Source organism: Stegodyphus dumicola, chromosome 12, assembly GCF_044657685.1.
Source record: "Stegodyphus dumicola isolate Sdum_Otavi_A_Nest chromosome 12, ASM4465768v1".
Classification (NCBI taxonomy): domain Eukaryota; kingdom Metazoa; phylum Arthropoda; class Arachnida; order Araneae; family Eresidae; genus Stegodyphus; species Stegodyphus dumicola.
Genome location: NC_140779.1, coordinates 69,249,835 through 69,276,543, shown reverse-complemented (window position 1 = coordinate 69,276,543; position 26,709 = coordinate 69,249,835). Strand labels below are relative to the sequence as shown.

The following is a 26,709-nucleotide window of genomic DNA, read 5'->3' as shown; positions in this document are numbered from 1 at the left end:
TTCGGAAGTAATGTCGCGGAATGTTTACATCCTGAATCGCTGACAGTTCATTAATCCATTTTTTCATTCTGTTTTCAAAGTCCAATGGTAACGGATCATCCCAATCTACCCCAAATTGCCAAATTTCCTGCATTAGTATTTTTGCCCTAATAGTGAATAGACTTATGAATCCAATGGGATTGTAAAGCTTTCCAATGGTTTTAAGAACTTCTCTTTTTGTCATTAACTTTGCTTTCCCTTGATTATTTAGATTTTGTGATTCTATCTTCAGAAGGTCTTCCTTGTAATTCCATTTATATCCCGATACCTTCTGTTCCAGAACTTTCTGGATTTCACCATTTTCGTATTCGTCAAAAACTTCCTGCAGATTCCCACATTTTGTTTCCCATTTTCGCATGTTGAAACCAGCAGCCTTCAATATATATCTAATATCTTCATATATGAGTTTAGCTTCATTTTCGTCTTCATCCCCACATATTAAATCGTCTACGTATAAACATTCGTTCAATAGTTTATAACTGCTTTCTGTTTGTTTCTTTAAAGGTATTTATGTGATGTTTGATAGTAGCGGCAAGCAAAAATGGGCTGGATGTAGCTCCAAACAAAACGCGAATCATCCTAAGTATTTTCGTGTTAGGTTTCCCCTCCTTCCACAAAAATCTTACAGCATCCCTATCTTCAGGTGACAGAGAAATTTGGAGAAAGGCCTGTTCAATGTCGGCAGTAAATGCTATGCTATGTGTACGAAATTGTATTAATATCTCTAACAATGGTGGATTTAAATTAGGACCGGAATAGAGACAATCGTTTAAAGAGTATTCATTTTTCGAATGGCTGGATGCATCAAATACAACTTTCACGGATTTGTCAGGTCGAATAACTGGCTGGTGAGGCATGTAATAAATTCTTCCTGTTTCTTCAGAACTTGGATCAATTTCCTCAGCTATACCCATTTTTAAATGATGTTCTATAACTGAGTGATACTGCTGATGAAGCAGTGGATCATTTCTTAACCTTGTAACCAGTTTATTAAAGCGAACTTCTGCATTTACGTAATTTGTTTTTAATTCAGACGAATGTTCATTCCAAGGGAGTTTAACCTCATATCGCGTTTCTTTAAATTTGATAGTTCTGTTAAAATTCTCTAAAATGTCATTATCCATTTTACTAATTTCCTTCCCTTGTTCAATTCCCAATGTTTCTAATTCCCAAAACTGCTTTAACTGTGTTGACACCAATTTGTCATCAACAATAATGTCCATGTTTAACAATTTACCGTTAGAATCAGTCCGGCCTTGAAGGCACCATCCAAATATTGTTTCGGAAGCTATAAGTTTATTTTTAAAACGTTTAAGTCTACCAGTTATTACTTCATGATAGTAATCTGCTCCGATCAAAACGGCAATATTTTTATCACTGAATTGACAAGAATCAGCTAATTGTAATCCTATTATCTCTTTGTTAATTTTGGAAACTGGGATATCAGGGAAAGGCAAATTAGTTGCACATATTTGGTTAGTTTCAAAAGCTTCAATTTCTATATTTAGGGATGGTTTACTTCTGTTTTCTAGTTTAACTTTCAGAACATTGTAAGTTTGTCTGTTGCCTGGTTAACCCCAAAGGCAAATACGGACAAAGTCTCCTTTCGAATAACTGGTAATTTACACTTCTCTGAAATGTCCCGAATTATAAAACTTCTCATCGACCCATTGTCTAATAGAATACGAACTGGTTCTAAATTATCCTTCTCAGAAAATGGACGTATCATCACAGTACACGTTTGTAGCAATGCACTGCGGAAAGTTTCGGTTTTTAATTGACTAATCTGAACATCTTCTTTACTGGATGGAATTGTCGACCCGACCTTGTTTTTCTCCGATTTGGTTTCGAGTTGGAAACAAATAGACCTATTGTGTTTTTTATTACATATTTCGCACATTTTTCTTTCCTTACACTGCTTAATTTTATGCTGAGATTTTAGGCACGAAAAACATCGGGCTTGAAATTTTAAAATATTTCTTTTCTTTCCTTACACTGCTTAATTTTATGTTGAGATTTTAGGCACAAAAAACATCGGGCTTGAGATTTTAAAATATTTCTTTTCTCCTCCACGGTTTTAATTTCGCAACGCTCCGAATCGTGCAGTTCGTCACAATATATGCATTTACTGCTAGCGACTGGAGCAACATATTCATACGTTTTAGGCGAACTTCTTTCAATCTGTTTACTGCGCTTGTTGTTTACATTATCGTGAGCGGAGTGGAGAGGATCGTTTGATTTATGCCTCCAGTTATGAGTCATTCCCGCTCGGTGTTTTGTTTTTGTTTCTCTACTCTCATTTAACTGCGTAGCTCTTTCGCGGCTTTCTATTTCTTTACGAATAAATTCCATTAATTCGTTAACGTTCCATGTTTGGTCACTGTTTCTACTGCGACTGTATTCTAATGTTATCTCTGATGGAATTACTTTTAACAATATTGGGCAAAGTAAACTACCATAAGTTTCTGATACGACGTTCATTGACTTTAAGCATCTAATTTGAGTTTCACACTGATCATATAAATTCCTAAGATTTTCTATATCCCTTACATTTCTAACAGGAGAAAGATTTAACAGTTTATTCATGTGAGCATTTATTACCAAATCTTTTCTTCCAAACCTGTTAGTTAACAATTCTATAGCTGAATCGTAGTTCTCATTTGTAAGCGAGAGTCCGGAAACGGCATTATAAGCTACCCCACCTAGTAATGACTTTAAGTAAATGAACTTATTTACTTTCGATAATGAGTCATTGTTATGGATAGCTGCCTCGAATTGACTCCAAAATTCCTGCCAATTGAAAGAATCACCAAAAAATTTAGCGATTGTCAATTTTGGAAGGAGAATAATTTTATTATTTTCAAGTTTGGAATCTATAGCGGTTTCATTAGGATCCGAATTTTCGAGTTTGTGTAATTTCCTTAATTTTTTTCTTGCTCTAAATTGCCACAGTTGGATTTTTTTCTTCATATTCTAGAGCGGATGAAACTTCAGTTCAAATTCATCCTCTGGGACCTTCAAATCCTGTTCTATTTGAGTGTTTAAATCACTCAGAGTTTTTGCCTTTTCGTTTAATATGTCTAAAGTTTCTTCTATTACATTTATACTAACGGCATCTTTGCTTAATTCTGTCTCAATTTTCTTTAGTACCTTGGACACTGCGGTCGTTAATACTTTGCGTTTCGATTTAAGCTTAGCGACAGGATCTTCCATAATTACACTTTAAAATAGAAAACTTATCCTACCTGTTTTTTGCAGGCTTCGCACACTTCACACCGTGCTAATCCATATTTTCGAATATTAGCCGGCTTCCCGGCCGATGCACCAAAAAATGTTTATGTACGCACTAATGTACACTAATCGAATCACGAATGTCGCTGCCTACGCATCTAACTATCTAACAACGTATCTAAATGCCACATCTAAAATTTCTGCAAGCGGTGGTTCAGCTATAATTCTATGATCAAATACTCAATCTAGTTTTAAGAAGATTTATTAAAATACTAAAATTAATCTAATCTAGAATCGAATCTAATGTTACATCTCATGAGCAGCGTTTTAGCTGCGTCATAACAAATCGAAAGTCAGGTTCTCACTGTTGCCATTCTGAGGCAGAGAAAAGTTTGTTTCTAATCAAACTGGAACATCCGCATAGTGAAAGTTTCTACTGAAACCGGAACATGTGTATTTTGGTCATCTCTGTACATCAATGATGCTTTTTATTTTCAGGCATCTATGCTGTCTCAACCTGATGGACCTTTTATTAACTTTGCAAGACTAAATATTGCAAAATATGCTGCTATGCCTCAAGTAGCCAAGTATCTGTTTGAATATGCATACTATCATGATAATGATATCAGGCAGGTAGGTATTTGTTATTAAATCTTAGACTTTTTTTTTTTCCAAAGTAAATTTTGTTGTTTTAAACATAGATGGTATGTGAATCTTTGTCATCTTTCTTAAATTTTAATAGAGCAAAATATAGTACAGATTTAGATCAATATGCTCAATTCAAATGTGAAAATGGTAATATTATGAGTTTCTACAACTACCATGTAATTGCAACTGAATTAATGTCAGTCCATTTGTAAATTTCCCATTTAATTAGTTCAAATTGTGTAGAAATTTTAGCTAATTAACTAATTATGTTAAATTCTGATAAAATTAATATAATAAAGGGATCATTTGTAATTTTTAAACATCATCATAAATAGAATTTTAGAAGCTTAGAACTTCAAATATTATTATGCTTTATGATCACTTAGAGATTAATTTCTGTTGTGTGTAAGAAGACATTTCCTTGTTTGTGCACCTTCACCAACTCCTATTGCAGATGTTGTGGAGGTTCTATATCATGGCTTCTTGAACAACTTCAGCAGTCACAGATTGGTGCCCTTTCATGTCTGTTTTGAGCCTGGGAACAAAAGAAGTTGTAAGGAAACAGAACGGAGTTGTATAGTGGCTCTGACAGCATTGGTACTTTGTTGTTTGTACTTTTGCTTAAACAAATAGTATAGTTTGAGCACTTTCTGATTACTTACCAACCAAAAATTAGCCATCGGTGATTAGTGACTGATATTTCATTAGTCTAACATGTTAAAAACAGCAGTCATTTTCAAAAATGGCACTTCGCTCAGAACTACATAAAACATCAACCAATAAAACAACAAACAATAAACACTTATCTTTATTTTTATTTTTGTTGTTCTTCTTCCCATGTTCATTGCAATCTGTTTTAGCTTCAAAAACATCAGAGAATTTCAGAAATTTGGCCTTGTACACAACTTGGAACTACTCATACTATTGTTTTCTCATCCACACGGCAATCTGTTTTTGCTTACAAAAACATCAAAAAATTGCATAAATTTGGCATTTAATTCTCTACTGTTTGGCAAAATGCCATATTTTTGAAGAAATGCAATGCTTTCTTTTTCATCAGCCAACATACTCCACAGTGCCATTACAATTCTTTGCAAGGTAAAAAAAAATGTGTGCAAACTTATCAAACACTAATCAAAACAAGCACTAACCAGAACAATAACCGTCAAATTTGAAAAGACTAAATCCGCACGTATGTGCTCTGCATGTACACTCATACCAGTGTTGCTACTTAAATACTTTTTTTTACATTATAGTTTGCCTGTCTCGGTAGCTAGTGTGTTGTGTGGTAATTTCTTTTCAGGATAGGGTAGAAAATCAGAAAGTATCCATTATTTCTCATACTATTCATCTGCACAGAGGTTCATTCACTCATTTCACTCATAAAATCATTCCAGTCATTCCCACTGCTTGGAGTCAACTGTGGTTAGTTGCAGTGTGTTGCTAAGCCACCCTATTACATTTCATCACCACAAGTTCTTCCACCTACCATACCTGCACGATGTGCTATAGCCATTTAGATTACTTACTTGTGAATTCCTGCACATCCATTGAAGAGATTGATTTGGTGGAGGCTCTGTTTATTTTGTTAGGTCTGTTTATAGGTGGAGGCTCTGTTTATTGAGATTGAATTAGTGGGGGTATCTATTTATCTCAAGCTTAATAATAATAATAAGCTTAATTTAAATAGCTACCTCTGTGTTCACAGAAGGGTATAGATGATATTCTGTATCCTTATATTCATCCTTATGTATGTGCTATAGAAGAAAATTGTGCTGCAAGGTGATAATGCTGTTTTACTTAGAACTCAGTATAGATATAACATTTAAGTAGAAGCTATTATGTGTCGTATATATAAGTTATTCTTTGGAATCTGTTAAAGTTCCAGTATGTTCTAATTCTCCTTAGAATATACTATCACCAAATGCCACAGTCTTTTGGCTTTAAATAATAAATTTAATGTACAGGGACAACTTTGAACTTACAAAGAAAAGGTAACAGGAAAAAAACAATGCAAATGAAGATCTTTCCTCATCAATTTTTTTCTGGTTTTGTCAATATTGGTCATAAAAAAAAAGATTGCTCTCTTTGAGGAGAAGGTATGGTACTAAATATATTAACAATTCTGCTTACTTATAAAATTCCGAATATAATTGATGATTCCATTCCTTTATGTAATGCCATAAAAGAAATGTTTAATGAAAACTCTAATTGTGAGCTAATGTTAGGACACAAATGATTTTGTGTGTGTGTGTGTGTGATTAGAAAGTTCAATATTTCTCCCATAATCAATTGGAACCTGTATAGGCTTCTAATATTTAGAGATATACTACTATTTGCCATTCATTAACAGAAAGGAGCTTGTAACTGTTTTAAAGGAACAGGAGTCATTATATTTATTAAAATGATTAACTTAATTTAAATAACATGGACAACATCACTGCCAGATATGTATTGTTTGGAAGGATATTTACAATGTATTGAATACTTTATTCTAAAACTTATTTGATTTGCGTACTTTATTTTGCAACTTATTTTATTTGCATACTTTACTCTAAAACTTATTTGATTTCAATTTTGCTTACAGGCTAATTTTTTGATGAAAAATGCTCATATTATAAAGTGCTTTTGTGCTGTTCAAGAACTGACAAAACTTTATGTTTTAATGAAACGTCTTTGTGTTTTATATATGTAAAATATTTCCTTAAATATTAAATTCTTACCGAATAAAAAAATAAAATAAGGGCAGTCAAAACATGAAATTAAAGAACTGGCTATTCATAGTTTTTATATTTAAGTTAGTATACAAATTTAACAAAACATATAATTTTACTTAGCAAATATGTATTTTCTTCTTATGAAGGCACTTGATATAGCAGCTCAAGCAACTCAAGCATGCCATTATGAGGACTGGTGGTGGAAATTTCAATTAGGAAAATGTTATTTTAGGTATGCAGATGATTGACTGAATTTCTAATATACCTTAAAGTTGTAGAATTTTATGTTGATAAACCAATTATTATGATTTGAAACTTTACTATAACTTTTTTACATAGTCTTCACCAGAATGCAAATTAGTTACGGATTAACGTGCCAAGTGCTAGGAATTTTTTTAATCTGGTTACTCCTCATAAAATAAATAAAATCATCAGATCTCTCAAACACCCAAAAGCTCCATGTAGCGATGCAGTCAGCAGTCAGATGCTCAAGAACATGCCATTCAAAACTCTGTAAACTCTCGTGTATTTTTAACGCCTTTTTCTACAATCAGTACTTTCCATGTCATGGAAACATGCAAATATCTTTCTCATTTCCGAAACCAGAAAAAAAAAGCATGAAAATCCGGCAAACTACAGGCCCATTAGCCTGCGTTATCTATCAGCAAAATGTTTTAAAAGCTCATGGCAAAAGCATTTGACCGCGTCTGGCATCCAGGTCTGCTCTACAAACTTATCAGACTCGGCCTGCTTCGTGAACTGGTTTTGCTCATAAACTCTTTTCTAGAAAAGCGCATTTTCACTGTCAAACATGGAAAGGCAATTTCTACTGTAAAGAATATCCTAGCTGGTATTCCGCAAGGTAGCATCGTTGGGCCTTTATTTTACATAATTTACGTTAATGATTTCTCCAGCTTTCCAAATGACGTTAACATTCTCCTAGCCAGCTACGCCGATGGCATGGCAATTGTTTCCAAATCACGTCGACCGGACCATGCTCTGGCCAGACTGTAAGAGAAAATTCCAGCCATAGGAAAATGGTGGGGTTTTTGAAAAACCTGCATTCAGCCCTCAAAATCTAAAATTCTTCTCATCAGAAAGTATCGTAGACTCAACCAAATTAAAACTCAAGTCACCCTTTTGGCTCCCCAATCCCAAGGGGTCAGCAAAACAAGCTACCTCGGAGTTATCTTCAAAAGTAATTTCTCATGGAACGATCACAGGACTCAAGTATGTGGAAAGCCCTGCAAAATTATGTTTGGACTGTTCCCACTGTTGAAATATGAACAGCTATGTCTACATATGAAAAAGAGAGTCTTTCCGTTGGTCATTCGACTGATTCTCACATATGCTTCCCCTGCCTGGGCAAATGCAAAAGACAATGACTACAAAAACTTGAGTCCTTCAAAACAAGTTATTAAGAATTATCACCGGAGTCACTTTGTCAGAAATCGTAGTCTGCACTCGGATTTAAACTTAGAACAAATTCAAGAATTTGTTAATCGCATCAATGAAAAAGTCTTCAACAGAGTGATTAGCTACAACCTGGCTAATTTTGGTAATATCTTAAGTTACGAAATATTTGATGAAGATAAACTTCTTCGCCCATTTGCCGTTCACTTGTTACAGTCTACCTAAACCGATCAAAGAGAGCTCAGCTTACTCAGGTCTTACGTAATTAAATTTGATACTTTGCGTTTCTAGTGCTGTGAACATTCGGACTTTGCTACACTGCTACTTCTGGCTACCAGAAGCCAGCAAACTCACAGTGTTTTGATTGTTTTGTCCTTAAAAGAGCAGTTTTAAAATTTTGTTGCTGTACATAGGCTATCCCATATTATTTCTTCCTGTAATTTACTCAAGAAGCAGTCATTTCAAATTAATTGCTGTTTTGTCAGAACAGATGATATTTTATATTGTACATAGAATTTTTCTTTAATGTTTCTGTATACATGTAGTTTGTTTCGTATTGTATAGTAATTTGCAAGCTCACCATGTTTCGGGTTCTGCAAACCTCTTTGTGTGTCCCGTTAGCTTTCCCCACCTCCCTGTCCTTCTGCAGCTGCCCCAGACATGGCTTGCCTATCACTGACGCTCAGGGCTTTACTTCTCTCTCTCTCTCTCTCTTTTTTTTTTTTTTTTTTTTTTTTTTTTTTAACAAGGCTATCTCAACTGGAGAAGCTTCATTTTTGGACTTTTACATATGTCAGGACCCTAAGAGGACTCATTCAGGAATCTGGAAAGAGCAGGAGTTGTGCATCTCCCGCTGCATGCCAGAGTAACCAACAAAGTATCAAAGACCACTTTAATCACTTGAAAAGTATATATGAAATTGACAGAAGAAGCAAAAAATGATGGCACAGGATTTTTTTTTCATTTTTAAGATGTAACTCTAGTAAACTCTTATATATTGCATAAAATGTGCCAAGAAAAATCTGAGCAAAAATCTCGGAAAGATTTTCGGCTAGAAATTGTCAGAGGATTGATAAACTTGGGCAAAAGTGATAATATTCCGAAGTGTAAAATTTCATTAACATCATTTGTTGCCATAAAAGTACACAAACCCCTTGTGCCACAAGCAAAAAAGTTGAAGCATTGTGAACATCTTTCTGTGCGATGTACACTAAGATGATGTGCATTATGCAGCATGGAAAAGAAACAAAAAAGAACAAAATGGATGTGTGCCACATGCAATATTCCTTTATGTATGCAAACAAAAAGTGAAACATGTTTCAAGAAATTTTATTCACAGTAGGATTTCATGGATTAATTATAACTCATATCGAGTATTGCAGTTTTATGTATAATATTTTAACCTCATTTTTTATTATTTGCTACAATAACTTAAAATTTTATAATCTCAAAAAATTAATTGTAAAATAAATACTACTATTTTTTCTGATGAACATTCAGCAATATATTCCAAAAGACATCTATCTATATATCATATTTAAAATTCTTTTGTTGTTATTAGTTATATAAATTTTCTTTGTAAATAGATCACAGAAACATTTAGCACTTCTTTTTCCATTACAAATAAATTATTATTTGTTTCATTATACACTTACATTTTATTGTTTCATTATACACATACATTTTAAAAGAATATCAATTTTTTAAAAATTTTATATGGTAATATTAACAAAATAGCAAAAACCTGTGTTTGGAAAAAAAAAAAAAAGTTTGAAAGGTAGTTTTGCAGTACCCATGAGCCTGTTAATTGGAAAAAAAAAAAAAAAAAAAAAGAGGGGGGCTTCGAGGCATGTTAGTACTTCACTTCTATTAAAGAGGTATTCTGAGCTAAATTATATATTACTACGTTATTTATCTAAAACTGAAAATTGAAATAAAGGCTTTGAGGTGTATCAAATAGTAAAATCGTTAAACAACTTTTTTCCTAAACAAAGTGTTATATTACAACCTATATTTACAAAAATTTAGAAAGGAGCTCTTATGGGGCCCGATAATCAAAAGTGTGTAGGGGCAATTCTTGGTACCATGGCATGAAGCATGCTCATTTTATATATTATCTAAAGCATAAAATATAATAACTTCGAAAATGTAACAATTTTTCAGCTGAGTTGTAGTGTTTCATTTTTCAATTGTTTATTTTTCACCTTGTAACATTATACTAGTTCAATTACAGCATGATACGGCGTTATATTTGCTAAAAGTTTTTATAAAATAATAATATTGAATTTAAATCACTTTCAAAGTCTTTTTACCCATATTTTACATAAGTATGTTCAGCTGAATGGGATCATCAAAGTGCATAAAATCATAAATTTTATTTTTAAAATTTTAAATTTCTAGCAAAATTTTGAAAGTTTTTTTGACTTTAGATTTACATAACTATATTCAAGCAGTCATCTCTATAGATGCACATCAAAAGTACACAAAAATAAATGAAAAATACCAAAATTAACAATTGGCAGCTATCTGAAAAAGAAGAATGTCTTAGAGGGACATTGGTATAAAATATACACTTCCCTCAAAATTCAGGATTTCTAGATTTTTTTTAAAGTCTTAATTTTGTGTTTTTAGGGTCCATAAGTTACAATTCATGCAAAATTTTACCACAATTTAAATTATTTTACATACCATCCCTCAAAGCGTTAAAGAGTTCAAAGCTCAATCAATTTTAATCTTTGTAAAACTTTGTCATCTTAATTCAGACAGAACAACAACTCACTTGTCAGTCTAGTGAGGTCAGAAGGACATTGCTTTAAGCTTCTATATGTAGCAGAACTTTAGAAAATTACATATATAATTTCCTCCTGATGTTTATCCTGGCTATGTATTTAATCCTTTATGTACAGATTGGATTCTGAAATAATTTAAAACCCATAGCTTTCTTTCATAGTGTGAAAGGTGTCACCTTCTGTGAGGATGTATAAACCACAAGACCAGTTGTACATATCCAAATGATCAGAAGGTTGTTGATGCGTGTTCCTTGATCTATTGCACCAAGATATTTTACTGTACATTTATTTACAATTTATTTACAAGTCGTATGCCACCGGGCATATTTACAAGCGTTATGCCTCCTGGCATGTGAATTGATACATCATACTAGTTTTCTGCCACCTGACAGATACGATGCAATTACCTCAATTAGCGGTAATACGCCCGACATTTTGGCGTGTCCGCTTCCCTTACGTTCTGTAACGCAACTAACTCTTTGTGCGGTGCGCCCTCTGGGCACAAATCACCGAGGAGGCCAAAACACCCGTCACTTTTTTTCTGTTTTTTTTTCTAACAATATTGCCATAATTCACCAATTCAAAAAATTAATTTCAGGATTTTTTATACAAAATTTACTTTTTATCTCCTTCGTACAAAAAATAAATATACAGTACAAAGTCTGTAATCCAGACGTCCATTATCCGGAATGATCTATAATCCGGACCTCAAAGCCACAAACTTTCTCATGCGCATTTACACATGCGTGCTTCCGATAGTGGAGAAAGTGACAAAGATAAAACGAAAACGGAAAAATTTCGATTGACAATTTAATCGGTATTCTCGACACAGCAATTACAGGACTTGAACAGTGGAACTTTGTGTAACCGAACAAGAAATTATGTCTGTTTATAGAATTAAAGAGAAAGTATTAGCACAAAAAATGAAGCAACTTACACTGAAAGAAATGTTTAATAAAGTAAACAAATAAATATTAAGCCTGTTTTTTTTTTTTTTTTTTTTTTTTTTTTTGTAAATTTTGATACTCTTTAGATCATAAATGCTCTTTATTTAATAAATTACAGTTTCATGTTTTTAATTGTATAATTTTTGGATGCCATCTTACCAGATTTAAATTGATGATCTCCGGAAAAAACCTTAATCTGGAATCGCCGAAGTCCCGACGAGTCCGGATTATGGACTTTGTACTGTATTAATATTCTCTGTTTCATTTATGTTTTTAATAAAAATAAAACTTACTGACTTTTTTTCATCTCTGTACCTTTACAGACTAATTCTAAATTGTTTTTACAAATTAAGAGAGGTGATAGTACTCATCCAGATGAGCAATAATTACCATAAAATATAGGGTCGCATTTCACTCTGAGAAGCATAGCATTCCAACTTGAATTTACAACAGTGTTGGAAGAGCAAATGATCGAGACCAAAAGTTGCACTTTCAATTTAGTGAAAAACTCGCAGATAGTGCGCAAAATGGATAAAACCAAAAATTTGTCGTTCAAGTGTTAATTTGAGCTCAGACTTTGATGGCAAACACTCAGATGCACATCTATGGTTGGCAAGGTCTCAACCTTGAAAACGATTGCAACAAGGTAATTATCTAATCAAGGGCTGAATATTATCAACTAACTCCAACGTCCGAGATTAACATGAAAATTTCATACTGTGTTCTGGCTATCACTTCAAGTAGAATCAGCGCAGTACAGTAAGTCCAGGAGGACAGGATAGAAGATGGAGAAGGAGAAAAAACTGTTACCTTGATACTTGATATCAGGTTAGCAGTTTTTCCTTCCCTCGTAGATAATTTCCCCCTAATAATTTAGATAATGAACTTGTTGCAATCGTTTGCGAGGTTGAGACCTTGCCAACCAAAGATGTGCATTTGAGTTTTTGCCATCAAGGTCTGAGCTCAAATTAACACTTGAACAAGAAATTTTTGGTTTATCCATTTTAAGTGCTCTCTATGAGTTTTTCACTAAAGTTCATTCACTCTCCCAACATTGATGTAAGTTCAGGTTGGAATTATAATTTTTCTCTTTTCTGCCTCTCAGAGTGGAATGCGACCCTATGTTCTATGGTAATTATTGCTCATCTGGATGAGTACTATCGCCCCTCTTAATTTGTAAAAGCAATTTAGAATCACCTTGTATATATATCCATATTGCTAAACTATTTAAAACATTCTCGGGACGTAGCATTTCAAGTTTAGAGATTCTTTGTTTTTTTCATTACTCTGTAGTTTTAAATATTAATTTAGGATATTTTACTTAACTCGCAAAATAATATTCCTGTATAATATGAATTAAATTGTTTTTCTTTAGATATTATTAATATATAATCATTGTGAATTAAACTAATGATGTCTTTAAAATTTTATTAAATATGTATATTTTCTTTTCTAAAGTATTTTCTGAATTATTTTTGGAATTTCAGATTTGGCATGTTTCGTGATGCTGAAAAACAGTTTAAGTCAGCCATTAAACAACAGGATATGATTGATTCTTACTTATGGATGGCAAAGGTACTTTAATTTCATGTGTGTATTAACATTTTACTTATTAAGTTATTAACGGAAAGTTTATGTGTAATATTAAGATTTTATTACAGAGTTTAGATCTGTTAAAATATGATTTGCCTTATATAATTCAAATTGATCTCATATAAAAAGAGGCATTTACACTACATTATGAATTAAATGCCCGGTTTGTAAACTACTGAATAAAAGCAGGTGTAAATGGCAATAACATCAAGCATTTCTTATGAAACCCTAAAAAGTAACAATATTAGGGCAATAAAGAAATGTTGCAATGGAAGCAATGCAGATATTTCTTTCAGTACAATCTGCAGAAGTACTGATATAAAAAAAAAAAAAATTAAAAAGAGGGAAAGAAACTTTAAAATCTTTCGATATTTACACTAAACTCAATATCAGTTTATTTTGTTTTATTTGTTCTATTTTAAATGCCTCCCCCGAAATGGCTTGGTTGATTAATTACTTTTAATTAACTGAATCAAACGGTACTCTTTTTTTTAAATATTTTTCTAGGTATATATTGCTTTAGATCAACCATTAGCTGCTTTGGGTGTTTATAAGCAAGGACTAGAAAAATTTCCGGAAGAAATATTTCTAATGATCCACACTGCACGTATTTATGAGGTAATGTTCAGTTTTGCTTAAAAAATGTACTTTGACTTAAATCTACTGATAAAATAACTGTTTTCCACTTATAGGGATTAAACGATTTAGATTTATCTGTTAAATACTACAAAGACGTTTTGAGTTATGAAGCTATTGATGTGGAAGCCATTGCTTGTATTGCCGCTCATCATTTTTATTCTGACCAGCCAGAAGTTGCATTATGCTATTACAGGTAATTTAATGCATATTATGTAATGATTTTCTACTTTACTTTTTTAAAATTATATTTACGTTCATTTAATATCAAAAAATGTATTGTAAATTTAGTTGCAACACTTTTTTTTTTCTATTTTTTTAATTAACTAAATAAAAAGTATTGATAAATGACATTTTTTAGATGAGATAGGAATGTAATGTATTGTTATTCTTGTTACACGAAATTCTGTTAACTTATTTAAAAATATGTTTTCTGCATTTTTTTAAAACTTTTATTTATTGTAACAAAATAATAGTAATACTATATCAGAGCATGTATTTTAATTCAGCTGTTCTTTCAATTAAACGTACCATTCTGCTGAATAAACTGACTTTCTAATTTCAGAATTAACTGCGTAATACAAATTTTATATAATTTAAAAGATTTTTTTAAAATAGAAAAGGTCTGGTATTAGAAAAATAAAATAATTATAACAGTTTGAGTTAGTATGACTCTCTTGTTTTGTTTGTAGTTAATGCAAATTGAATAATTTATTTATTGTTCCTCTAGTATAGAACTATTCAAGTGTAACAAATAACTCCTATGTATACATTTTAGTTTAAAAAATGTTTTTAAATTTATCATCTAATCAAAAAATTAATTATTGTGCACTTTTTGCTTTACAAAATAATACGTACTATTAAATACGTACATAACTCTTAGTTTTAAGAAGCCCCACCAGTGACCAAGTTGTTAAGATTGCTGAATGGTCATAGTTCATCCTGGATCCTAAGCCAAGTGAACAGGCTGGCTGCAAGGTTGGTTTTCATGGTTTTTCACATGTATAATGTGAACATGAGTTAGTTTACCATGAAAAGTATTCCACAAGTTATCCCTCCCTTTAGGCAGATTGCCTTCATAAGTTTTCTATATTCCAGTAACCTAAATAATCTTTAATGTTAAGTTTCAAATTCTCCATTTTAAACTTTTGCATCGAGATGTACTTAGGTACCAGTGTGGAATATTTACATAGTTTTCCTTTTTATGATTTTATTCAAACCCAATATTAGAAAATTTTGCAAGCTCTTTATCATTGAATTAAAATAAGCTTGAACTTGTTTTACTTTAGTGACAGAGTTAACTAACAATTATTATCAAATAATAACTAATTTAAAAATATAAACTATATATTAAAACATATAAATACTATTTTTTGTAAACTATTGCTAGCTTATTATAATAGCTACGGATGCTGCACATATCCTATGCAAAACTGCAACTGATCTTAAATATTTTCTTTATTCTCTCTTTGATTCTATGTTTTTATGAGTGGCATAAAAGAAAAAATCCCATGCCTTGAGTTCTCATCATTGATCATTCTATGTTGAAACTTGAAGAATAGTCATAAAAGAGTGGATAGAAAGCAACCAAAAATTAGCCGATCCCTAGATGTTACAGCAAAATTAACATCAGTTTCACACTACTAATACCAAATGCCATGCTGCACTTTTAATGTTCCTAATATTGTGTAATTCTTATATAAATAAGAAAATAAAACGAAATAAATATGCAGGTCCATTTCTATGTAGTACATTGCTCTTTTAGATATTGTAAAATTATAACTTGAAATCAAAATAATGTAAAATCTTTATAATGCATGCTTGCCTTAATATACCCACTAACATTAAGGTATTAATTTTACAAATTTTAGCTGATCTGTAGATGTTACAGATAAGATGATTTATTTTTAGATAAAATTGTTTTTTAGAATTAAAAGACATTTTAAAGTTAATTGATAAATTTATTGCATGTTTCTCAGCTAAATATAACATTTGTTTGAGAGTAAAATAGTCTAACATGTTAACATAAATCCGTAATGGCTTTATATATATATATATATATGTAACTTAGGTAATTAAATTGTTTTATAAAAAGGTAACCTGAAAACTTTAAAATGCTGTTTTTCAAAAAAATCTAAGTAAATATATATTTTTTGTCTAGAAATTATGAAATGAATAATAAATTATCTTAATTTTTTAATATTAGGTTGCACATGAATGAATTATTAATTTTAGGTTAAATTATTAATGAATTTTAATATTAGGTTGCACATGAATGAATTATTAATTTTAAGTTAAATTATTAATGAATTTTACTATTAGGTTGCACATGAATGAATGTAGCAGTTGCACAAAAGAATGTGTTGCAAAATAAATGTAGCTTTCAAAAAGGTAGTTTGAAGAGGAAGCATAATATTTAGTCTAATTACCTTTTTAAATAATATTACCTTTTCTTCTAAAGGAACTGTGTATGATTTTGCATTATTTAATTAATGGTTGTCTTGAATTATTTTAAAATTTCTGTTTTCATATGTCAGATTTGTTTTTGTAAAATGAACTTTCACTTTAATTAACAGGAGACTATTACAGATGGGTGTGTGTAACAGCGAGCTGTATAACAATCTAGCACTTTGTTGCTTTTATTCCCAGCAGAATGATATGGCTGTTGTGTGCTTCGAAAGAGCTTTAGCCCTGGCTACTGATGAAACTTTGCCAGATGTCTGGTATAATATTGGTCACTTAGCATTGGTAATTAAGTTTTTCCTTCGTAGTTATTTGTATATTAATGATCAATTCAAAAATTAGTATTAGTACAGCATTTTTCTTATTTGTTATTTTTTGTTTGGAAACAAGGAGTGCTCCTACTTTATTTCTATATTTTTTGGAAATATTCATATTTATAAATTCATTAGGAACAAATGGTCCATATTGTTTTTTCCCGAAAATTGCCTTAATAAATTTTTCAGATGTTTTTCTAATGTCAAAGAAAATGGTTAAAAATATCACAAAGAATTTTTTTCTTTCAAATTTAATAATTGTATTTTTGGTTATTTCATGCTGAGCAAAATATTATAAAATTCGTAATTTAGATAGATTACATATTCTGCCTCTAAAATATGAGTCATTCTGCTACACAATGACATACAATACTGGTCTGGCATAGCAATGTAACTGTGGCATGTCTTATTTGTAAAATAATATTAGTGATTTTATACAAATCTTGATTAGTGAGTCTCTTAATAATGTAGCTCTTCTAAACGTGATTATAGTATAAGAAATTGCTGTATCTGAGTTACAGAATATCAATAAGAGTGAAGTAAAACCTGGTGCGTGTAGAAGAATATCATTTCGCATTATTTCACTTTGAAGGATGGTTGAAATTTGATGAAAACCACTTTGCTGTTTTATCTCCCTAAAAATTTCCTCATTGCAGCTTGTGACAAAAATGGATGTTCTTGGACATATGTGCATTACAGGATATTTACACTCTTGCTTTACAGTAACAGTTTCTTCCAAGATGATAATGCCATGTGCTGTTTTGCTCCAGTAATAAACATGTAATTTTAGGAACATACACAGTTAAATTAAAACTCTTATGGAAGTAATTATATTGAGTTTATACAGTGTGACAATAAAGATATTAACTAAATTTCTGAATTCTTTTCATAAATATATTTACTTTATTCTGAATCCTTTTCATAAAGATATTTACTTTGAAAATTTAGTTAATATCTTTAAATAATAAGATTGGATTTTTATATAAAATTTGCAGAACTTACACTGCAATATATTATTTGAAATATGATCTTCCTGCTTTAATGCAAGTAGTGGCTTGATCAGGTAACAAAAGGAGACTTGCAAAGATTTATTTTTGGTATGGCTTGAAAAAGCATATGTCACAGTTCTTTATATCACTTCATTGGCACTATTGTCAGAATGGATTCTTATACCACTTGCTTTAATATATCATTTGGCATTATAATGCTTATTTTCTCCAAAATAGTAAAAGATGAGCTATTGTTAAGTTGCAGATGATCTTTGGAGTCATCAGTTAAGCATTCTATACTTAACATTTTTGCCAATGTGTTTTCAAAGGCTAATGTATGAATCACATATTCTTTCCTATCATAATTAAAAAAAAGGCTTGTTTCATGCAATATGTATTCTACAAGAATAAATATTTATTATGCATATTCTATTTTAAATTGAATATTGTATTCATGTTGGTTTTCAGTAAAGTTATTGTTAAATTTAATGCCTTATTAAAAAGATAAAAAATATTAAATTAAATTGAATCTATTCATGTAAATTTGTACAACAGAAATGTTAATTATAACTTTTAAAATATAGTCTTTTAATTAATGAGTTTAATTATTTCATTTATTTTTTATTTCGTACTCAAAATTTGTATATTCTGAATCCTTTTCATAAAGATATTTACTTTGAAAATTTAGTTAATATCTTTATTATTTACTAGAATTTGTTAGAAATGTTTTATCATTTGCTAGAATTTGTTTTTCTTTTAATAACTCATCTTAAAGTAAGATTAGATGAAGTTATACATGGGAGGACAAGGAATATTTTTATTTTGAATTACCAGAAATTTTATGAACAGTTTAATGTGCTTTTCTGATATTTGGATAGGGATTATCAATGTGTTTTTTCATCATAGGGTATTGGAGACAAAAATCTTGCAATTCAGTGCCTTAGACTTGCTTTGGTTGCCAATAATGACCACGCAGAATCTTACAATAATTTAGGTGTTATTGAAGGTACAAAAGGAAATTTAGATCAGGTAGGAAAAATAAAATTTATTTGGAACAATACTTAGTGTAATAAAATTTTTATGTCAATAAAATATTTGTAAGAAGATGCACAAGGATTATAGTTCTTCTTTTTGTGAATCTTGTATCCTACTTTTTTATTATTTCTCATTTATAAATTATTAAAATATTGTAATGTTTAGTTTGAGAAGTTCTACACTTTTGTATCAAAATGAGAATTTATAGTGATTAATTTTAAAAAAAATTTAAAGATCACAGACTCAATGTATATTACAAAAAGATGCGTGGGCCATTGACTGAAATCCTCTGGAATTTGAAACTTTTTTCTTCAACTGGATTCTGCATTAAGGTATATTTACTAGTCCATCACAATGTTCTTTCACAGTATTTAAAAATTATGTGCAAATGAACAGAACGGAAATGTCGTAAGATTGACTTGAGTATATAATTCAATGCCAAAAAAAAAAAAAAAAAAATAACAATGAAATATAGATATATTGCAAAATTAATTACAGATTGAAACTCAAATTTTTCATGATCAAGTACAGAATTCCTAATCTTAAAGTTTCTAGAGAATTCTCTGCTATTGCACTGTCAGTCTGCGTGAAGATCTCACTTCTAGTATGAGAAATGCTGAATAAATTTGATCTAGAATAAATTGATTCTTGAGCAGAATGAAAAATAAACAGGATTAAATACATAATTATCAATGCACATTTTGATAGTTCTCAACCTTTTGACTGTATTTTCGATTGTAGAACCATAGTTGATAATTCGTGTAAATGCAGAGTATTGTGAGTTCTTTATTTTACTAAAGAAGTTGTACACTGTAGTTAGAATATGATCAGAAAGAGTTCAGACTTTTAATTCGGTGTGTATATGGGAATTTCTCAAGTACCGGGAAGAGTTAAGTATCGTATAGATGATTTTAATTTCGAAAATTTTCCCCTGCAGTTGTGCATACAGCAATTCCGTATAAAAGTATTGTGCAGATCAGCACAAGGTTCAGTGTTCGCTTAATTCTGAGATATAGCTTGGATTCCTCCCCCCCCCATCTTTATATATATAAGCCGCTAAAGTGTGTGTCGCTGATAGTTTATTGTTGCCACTCGGAAAAATGAGCACGGAAATTAACATTTCTGTAGTTTTTAATTAATATCTCGGCCGATTAAAGACATACGAAAATGAGAACGGTATCGATGGATTCGGAGAATTTTTTGGAATCCGAGGATACGTGTCTCGAATTTCAACTCGGCGCCGTTCCGTAGATATTCGAGAAAAACGAATTTGGCACGTAGCCAAATCCCTGTAATAGGGAAAACCCAAGAAAGAAAGCGGAAAATGTACAGAAAACTTAGGGGAAAAGTAGTTTTTAATTAATATCTCGGCTAATTAAAATCCCAAGAAGACGCGAATGGTCAAAATGGCATGCCACGGACCTGCGGAATCCAACGGTGTGCTTCGCTAAGTCCAGGAGCCAGCTGTTCGGAGGAGATGATGATACTTCACCCCATATATATATATATATATATATATGCGGCTTAAGTGTCTGTTTGTCGCTGATATTTTATTGGTTGCTTGCGTAACTGTACTAGCCAATGGGGGTGAAGTTGCCACGGCACAGGGTTGCCGTTTCAATTGAGACATAGACAATTTCTTGTAAAATTTGCCTTTGCTATGACCATCCATAAGTCTCAGGGCCAAACGCTTAAGCGTGTTGGCATTTTTTTACTGAGCCTGTATTTGGACACGGTCAACTTAATGTTGCCTGTTCAAGAGTTCGTGAAAGAACGAACGTAAAATTAAAAATAATTGACGGTCCTCTGCAAGGCGAGCTTAAAAATGATGGAAAGATCTACACAAGGTACAAAGAGATCTTTGACATATGAATTAAAATTTCATTATTTAAATCACCTTTATTGATTGGGCTGTCGGTAGGCTCTTAAGAAATGTACCGCCAGTGGTTTCCCTCATTGTACTCTACTTTAAGCAATTAAGCAAGTAGAAGGGAGAAACCCTGTGGGGAAGTAAGCAAAACGGCGTCCTCGCCACCTGCCCTGGGTAATTCAGTTTAAATTAGCAGACACCTTTGCACAAATCATTTTAATTACAATTTATAATATCTAGAACCGTGGTCATTTCGTATGACTGCCAGGCTTTCTAGTTACATTATAAATGGATATATAAGCTCCATTTGCTTAGTTTAAAGCAGCAGTGATGTTATGTTTGAAATTTAGTCAATTGTTGATAATTTCTCCAAAGTATTAATAGTTTTTCACAGGAAGTATATTGCTATCAATGACAATGTCCATATTAATCCTGATATTCTTTAGAGAGCAACACATTAGCTTGAAGGAATGTAAATGCATTTTCCGTAGTTTACACCAGTGTGCAACTATTTCACATATAGTTGAAGATTATGGTTGTCAAGCTGAGGATTTTTTGATCTCACAAGTGTTGCAATGTTGTCTGCATATTTTAAGACTTTAATGTGAGTGGAATTGGAAATTCATTTATAAATATTGTTGCGTGCGTACGGGTTCGTTATGAAATGAATGCACAAGTCCGATGAAAAATGAACAAAAATTTATTATTATCACAACAAAAATGCTTAAATTTTCTCAAATTATCATGCAGTATTACAATATCTCACAGTAGTTATCTTTTAACTACTCAAATGTCCAATAGAACGTAATTCAAAACGGCTAAAGAACGCTAATCCGCGAATTCGCTACAATCAACAAGAGCAGTTTTCTAAACAACAACAAACTAAGCAACTACTGCAAACTGAGATGTTTTCCTCCTTTTATAAGATTTTAAAATCACGCGCTAGAATTTTCCAGTACTTTCTCGAAATCAAAAAGAGATATTTATTTATTTAATGCACCCGCTCTTGTATTTTCAATTTTCCGGCTTAGCTTTCTTTTAATATCCATCACGCGCTGCACAGCACTAGAAATAAAACCATTTAATTTATAATTGAACTAACATTAGCTTTTTAAATACCAAATTCGTAACACTGCCCCCTTCCTAAGGACTGCACGTCCCGGGCAGTACAATCCCTGGACAGGAAGCTAAACTTACAACTGTGGCATACATGCATTAATAAGCATTACATTACAATAATGAACAACATGAACAATAAATGCAATAAATAAAACAAATCAAATGCTATCAAATACAAATCAAATCAAATATACATTTAAAAACAAAAAGACCATGGTCTTATACTATTTACAATTATTTACATTACGTACTATGGCCATAGTAATGAGCTAACCTGTCGTAAGAGTTCGAAGACTCACGGGTCCGAACCACGACGTCATTCGTGTTCAGCACTGTATATGGACCATCCGAAGGTGACTGTAATTTAGGACTCAGTCCTTTTCGTTAAATCGGGTTCCATAATCACACCTTGTCTCCTTTGTTGGATCTATGTATAGTAGCTCTTGTGTCGCATCTGGTCTTCATTTTCTCCGTCGCCAAGTTGACTCGCTTTCGCGCAGAACGGTGCATCCCCTCAAACCAGGCCTGGGCATCTTGGATGTGTTCCTCAGGAGATGAAGGCGCATCCGTAGGGCGACTAAACAGGCGGTCACAAGGCAGATGAAGGTCTCGACCGAAGAGCTTCTGAGATGGAGAATAGCTGGTAGTCTTGCGTTTCTTTTCGACCCTAGTATGATTTCGGCAGCTTCCCGAGCTCGATCTTTCGGACAAGGCTTCGGCATTTCCAGGCGAGGATCCCTTTTGAGGATGGATAGTCATGCCATCAGATGCTGAAAGCAGCTTATTGTTTTTGAAATCTAAGGAAAAATTGTATTTCCTTAAAAAGTCCAATCCGAGTATGCATGGATCTGTAATATCCGCCACGTATGCCGTGTGATGGTAGGCGGCACTTCCAAACGTGATGTTTACGTTTAACTTCCCAGTTATGTCGATCTTGTCACCAGACGCAGTCTGAAGGGTAACACAGGATGGCATCCAAATAAGTTTATCTTTAAACTGTTCAGCTAAATCTTTCCTAATGATGGTAACATTAGCTCCTGTGTCAATGATCATATTGCAAGGAACTCCATCGATATTCCCATTGATGGACAGTCCGTTATTGTTGCCACTCACTATAGAGATCTTAAGCGCTTTGAAACAGGGTTTTTCATTATCTGGCAACCTCCGTACCTTGATATGGTCATTAATTTGTTTCCTGCGTTGTTGCTCAGAAATTGTCTCAATTTTCGTACCCTGGGGTGTTCTGCAATTCTTTCGTACGTGGCCTTCAGCTCCACAGTTCCAGCACTTTGGTTTCTTGTCACTCCTTTTCCTTCCCGTGGCATTTAATTGTCTGTTTAAATCGTATGCCTTATTTTCCGTGCTCTGGGGAGTTCTGCAGTTCCTTCGTAGGTGGCCTTCAGAACCACATCTCCAACATCTTACAGCCACTTTGTTCTCACTGCTACTCCGTATCAAAGCATCGACTTGTCTGGATAAATCATCTAAACGAGCCATCAATTGGTCCCCTGGGTCGTGGACTCGCACAGCTCTGACTGGGTAGCAATCTCTAAGAGTTGCTTGCTGGGCTGCCTCCAATTTCATGGCGTACAACAGAGTGCTTTTTACATCCTTTACATCTGCCATTCGTAGAGCCTTCTGTATTTCGGGATCCCAGATTCCATCGATGAAATATTGCAGGGACAGGATTTCCCTTGTTTCTGTCGGCACTCCGAAAAGGCGTGATGTGACAGCCTTTCAACATCCGTGGCGAGCTCCTGAAGTGATTCGGTGGGCTTTTGTTGACGGGATTTTAATTGAAGCCTGCTGTAGTCTTTTAAACATTTCTCGCCATAGTGCAGCTCCAATGCGCCAGATAAAGCTTCGAAGTCAAGTCTTTGGTTTTCTGGAAGCGTCTGCAGGATATCCGCTGCGTCTGCTCTCAGAGAAGCAGCGAGATGACAGGCCTTAGTTTGGGAATCCCATCCATTCGCATCTGAAACGATAGAAAATTGTGTTTTATACACTTGCCAGGATGTCTTCCCATCATATGTGGATAGCTTCAGAGATGGACGAGCAGGCATCGGTAAGAATTTAAAACCCTCAGAATTGCTTCTTTCGTTCGCTATGCTCTTCTTTAAAGTGTCAACTTCTTTTGCAACGGCTGAAACCCTATCATCAATTTGTTGCTCGACGGCAGAAACTCGCTCTTCTATATGTTCTTTTACAGAAGAAACTCTTTCTGCTATTTCTTCTTTCACCGAAGAAACTCTTTCTTCAATTTGAACTTTTACGGAAGAAACTTTTTCTTCAATTTGCCCAACTTTATTTTCAACCACATCTATTCTGCCTTCCATAGCATCGAATTTGGTTTCTATTATGCAGGCAATTTCTCTTTTCATTTCGTATTGACTTTCTTCAATCTTTACTTGTACGGCTTTTATTTCGTCTTTAAAAGTTAATTGACCAGCTTGAATGGCCTTCATCTCTTCCTTAACGGATTCTTGTCCCGCTTCAATCCTTTCCTGATTAGATTTCATATCTTCTTTCAACGAGGCAAAGGCTGAGATCAACTGCCTTAATTGCTCTTCCATCGCTCTTGTTATTGGCATTCAAACCCCACTCCTGACACCAAAAATTGTTGCGTGCGTACGGGTTCATTATGAAATGAATGCACAAGTCCGATGAAAAATGAACAAAAATTTATTATTATCACAACAAAAATGCTTAAATTTTCTCAAATTATTGTGCAGTATTACAATATCTCACAGTAGTTATCTTTTAACTACTCAAATGTCCAATAGAACGTCATTCAAAACAGCTAAAGAACGCTAATCCGCGAATTTGCTACAATCAATAAGAGCAGTTTTCTAAACAACAACAAACTAAGCAACTACTGCAAACTGAGATGTTTTCCTCCTTTTATAAGATTTTAAAATCACGCGCTAGAATTTTCCAGTACTTTCTCGAAATCGAAAAGAGATATTTATTTATTTAATGTACGCGCTCTTGTATTTTCAATTTTCCGGCTTAGCTTTCTTTTAATATTCGTCACGCGCTGCACTGCGCGAGAAATAAAACCATTTAATTTATAATTGAACTAACATTAGCTTTTTAAATACCAAATTCGTAACAATATGTAAGTGATATAGGAGCTAAAATAGACCCTCTGGGTTACCTAAATTGATGCCAAACTTAGAAAAAAGTTTTTCTCCACACAACTTATTTAGTACATTACTTTTTTAAGTTGGAATTAATGAGTTTAAAGCTAAGTGGGAAATAAGTTTCTGCTAATTTGGGAACAGACCCTTGTGCCATACTTTGTCAAAAACTATCTTAAATTCGAGAAAGCAGGCAGCAATGGCTGACTTCTTAATGAATGTTTCGGCAATAAATTCAATAATATTGAGAAATTGGCAGATGGAGCTATAACCTTTGTTAAAACCAAATTCACAGGGATTGAGATCATATTTTTCCAGATGTTCAGTGAACCTGGAATTGAGAATTCTTTCAAAAATCTTACACAGAAGCAGACTGATAAGTCTGTAACTGGAAGTTAATTCGGAATTGGGTGATGTGATGATAATAGAGTGTTTTCACTCTTGTGAGAAATACCAATGTCATATGCAAACAATAATTATATTAGTGAGAAGGGCAATACATTTTTTGGGCAGGTTTTTAATGAGATTTCCTTATGTTACCGAAACCCTTCACTTTTTTAGTATTAAGTTTCCTGATAATAGTATTTACTTCTTTGGGAGAGATAGAAGTGATGTAATTGGAGACTTCTCTGCTGAGGATGTTATTTTATAGAGTTATTGATTTCTTCTTCATGCTCATAGATGATAGCACGGTTTGGGATGAACATGCTCACTAGTTCTGATGCAATGATATTTGCAGTAATTTCTTCTGAGTGTATATAATCTGTCTCAAGTGATGAATGGGTCGAATTTTGCAAGTTCTTTTTTAATGGAATTGGCAATTTTCCAGACGATGTTATGTGTAAACTCAACATTTTCAAGAAGATTTTGCCAGCATCTTAATCTGTAATTTTGAATAGTGTCAGAAATTTCTTTGGCAAGAGAGTTAATTTTGTCTTTGTAGCAAGATCTCTGAAAATTTGCCACTGTTTTCTTAGTCGATTTTTCATTCTGATTTTTATCTCTAATAAATTCAGGAAGCGTATGGGAGTGATTAAAAGGAACTGAGGTTACAGAGTTGTTGAGAGCACTGTTAGTTTTCCTCCTGAGATGATAAATGGAGTTTCCTATATTTCCACGGTTATCAAGATGTGTAGCGCTATTGATATTTTTCATGATATTTTGAAATTTTTCCACTTTGTCCTATTTCTATATTTTTATAGAGATGGTTACAGCAGAAGTCAAATTTATCTGATAACGACCTGAAGAGAGATCTTTGATATCTCCCAGAAAAGTGGTTTGATAGATGTGTTTCATAGTGATGTCAAGCTCATCAGTTATCTCTATATGATGATATCTGAGGCAAGTGGGGCCTAGAATTCTCAGATTGTAAAATTTTTCAGACGCCTTCCATTGGAGTTTATATAGTAGGAATTCCATTCAAGATATTTGGCATGAAATTTCCTGCAGTTATGGTGGGGAATCCGAGATGGTAAAATTTAGGAAATCTTGGTGATTAATTATATTTCCAGATGAATTGTAAGCTACTACGAAAAAAACTCCTTCTTTGTGCTACTGTAGATGATTGCTACACAGTTCTTGATCCGGACAGTAGGCAGGAGCTTGTAAACTGAAAACTTTATATGATTTTTAATAATAAGTGCAGTACCACCATCACTGTTACGTTGTCTATCATTTCTTATAATATTATAACCATAAAGCTTGAATTTCTCGCTTGGTCGAAGCTTAGTTTCCGTAACAAGCATTATATCAATTTTCTGTTTTCT

At 32.7% G+C, this 26,709-nt stretch overlaps 1 protein-coding gene across 2 annotated transcripts in view; it reads left to right on the top strand.

The window, feature by feature from the left end:
• The window catches only part of BBS8 (tetratricopeptide repeat protein 8), an 88,556-nt gene that overhangs the window by 48,915 nt on the left and 12,932 nt on the right, over positions 1 to 26,709 (top strand). For both annotated transcript variants that reach the window (XM_085806533.1, XM_085806535.1), the window contains exons 4-10: positions 3,769 to 3,903; positions 6,782 to 6,867; positions 13,272 to 13,359; positions 13,885 to 13,995; positions 14,070 to 14,209; positions 16,590 to 16,761; positions 18,686 to 18,808. In XM_085806533.1, coding sequence (XP_085662659.1) covers positions 3,769 to 3,903; positions 6,782 to 6,867; positions 13,272 to 13,359; positions 13,885 to 13,995; positions 14,070 to 14,209; positions 16,590 to 16,761; positions 18,686 to 18,808 — 855 coding nt within the window. The remainder of the gene's footprint in view (positions 1 to 3,768; positions 3,904 to 6,781; positions 6,868 to 13,271; positions 13,360 to 13,884; positions 13,996 to 14,069; positions 14,210 to 16,589; positions 16,762 to 18,685; positions 18,809 to 26,709) is intronic.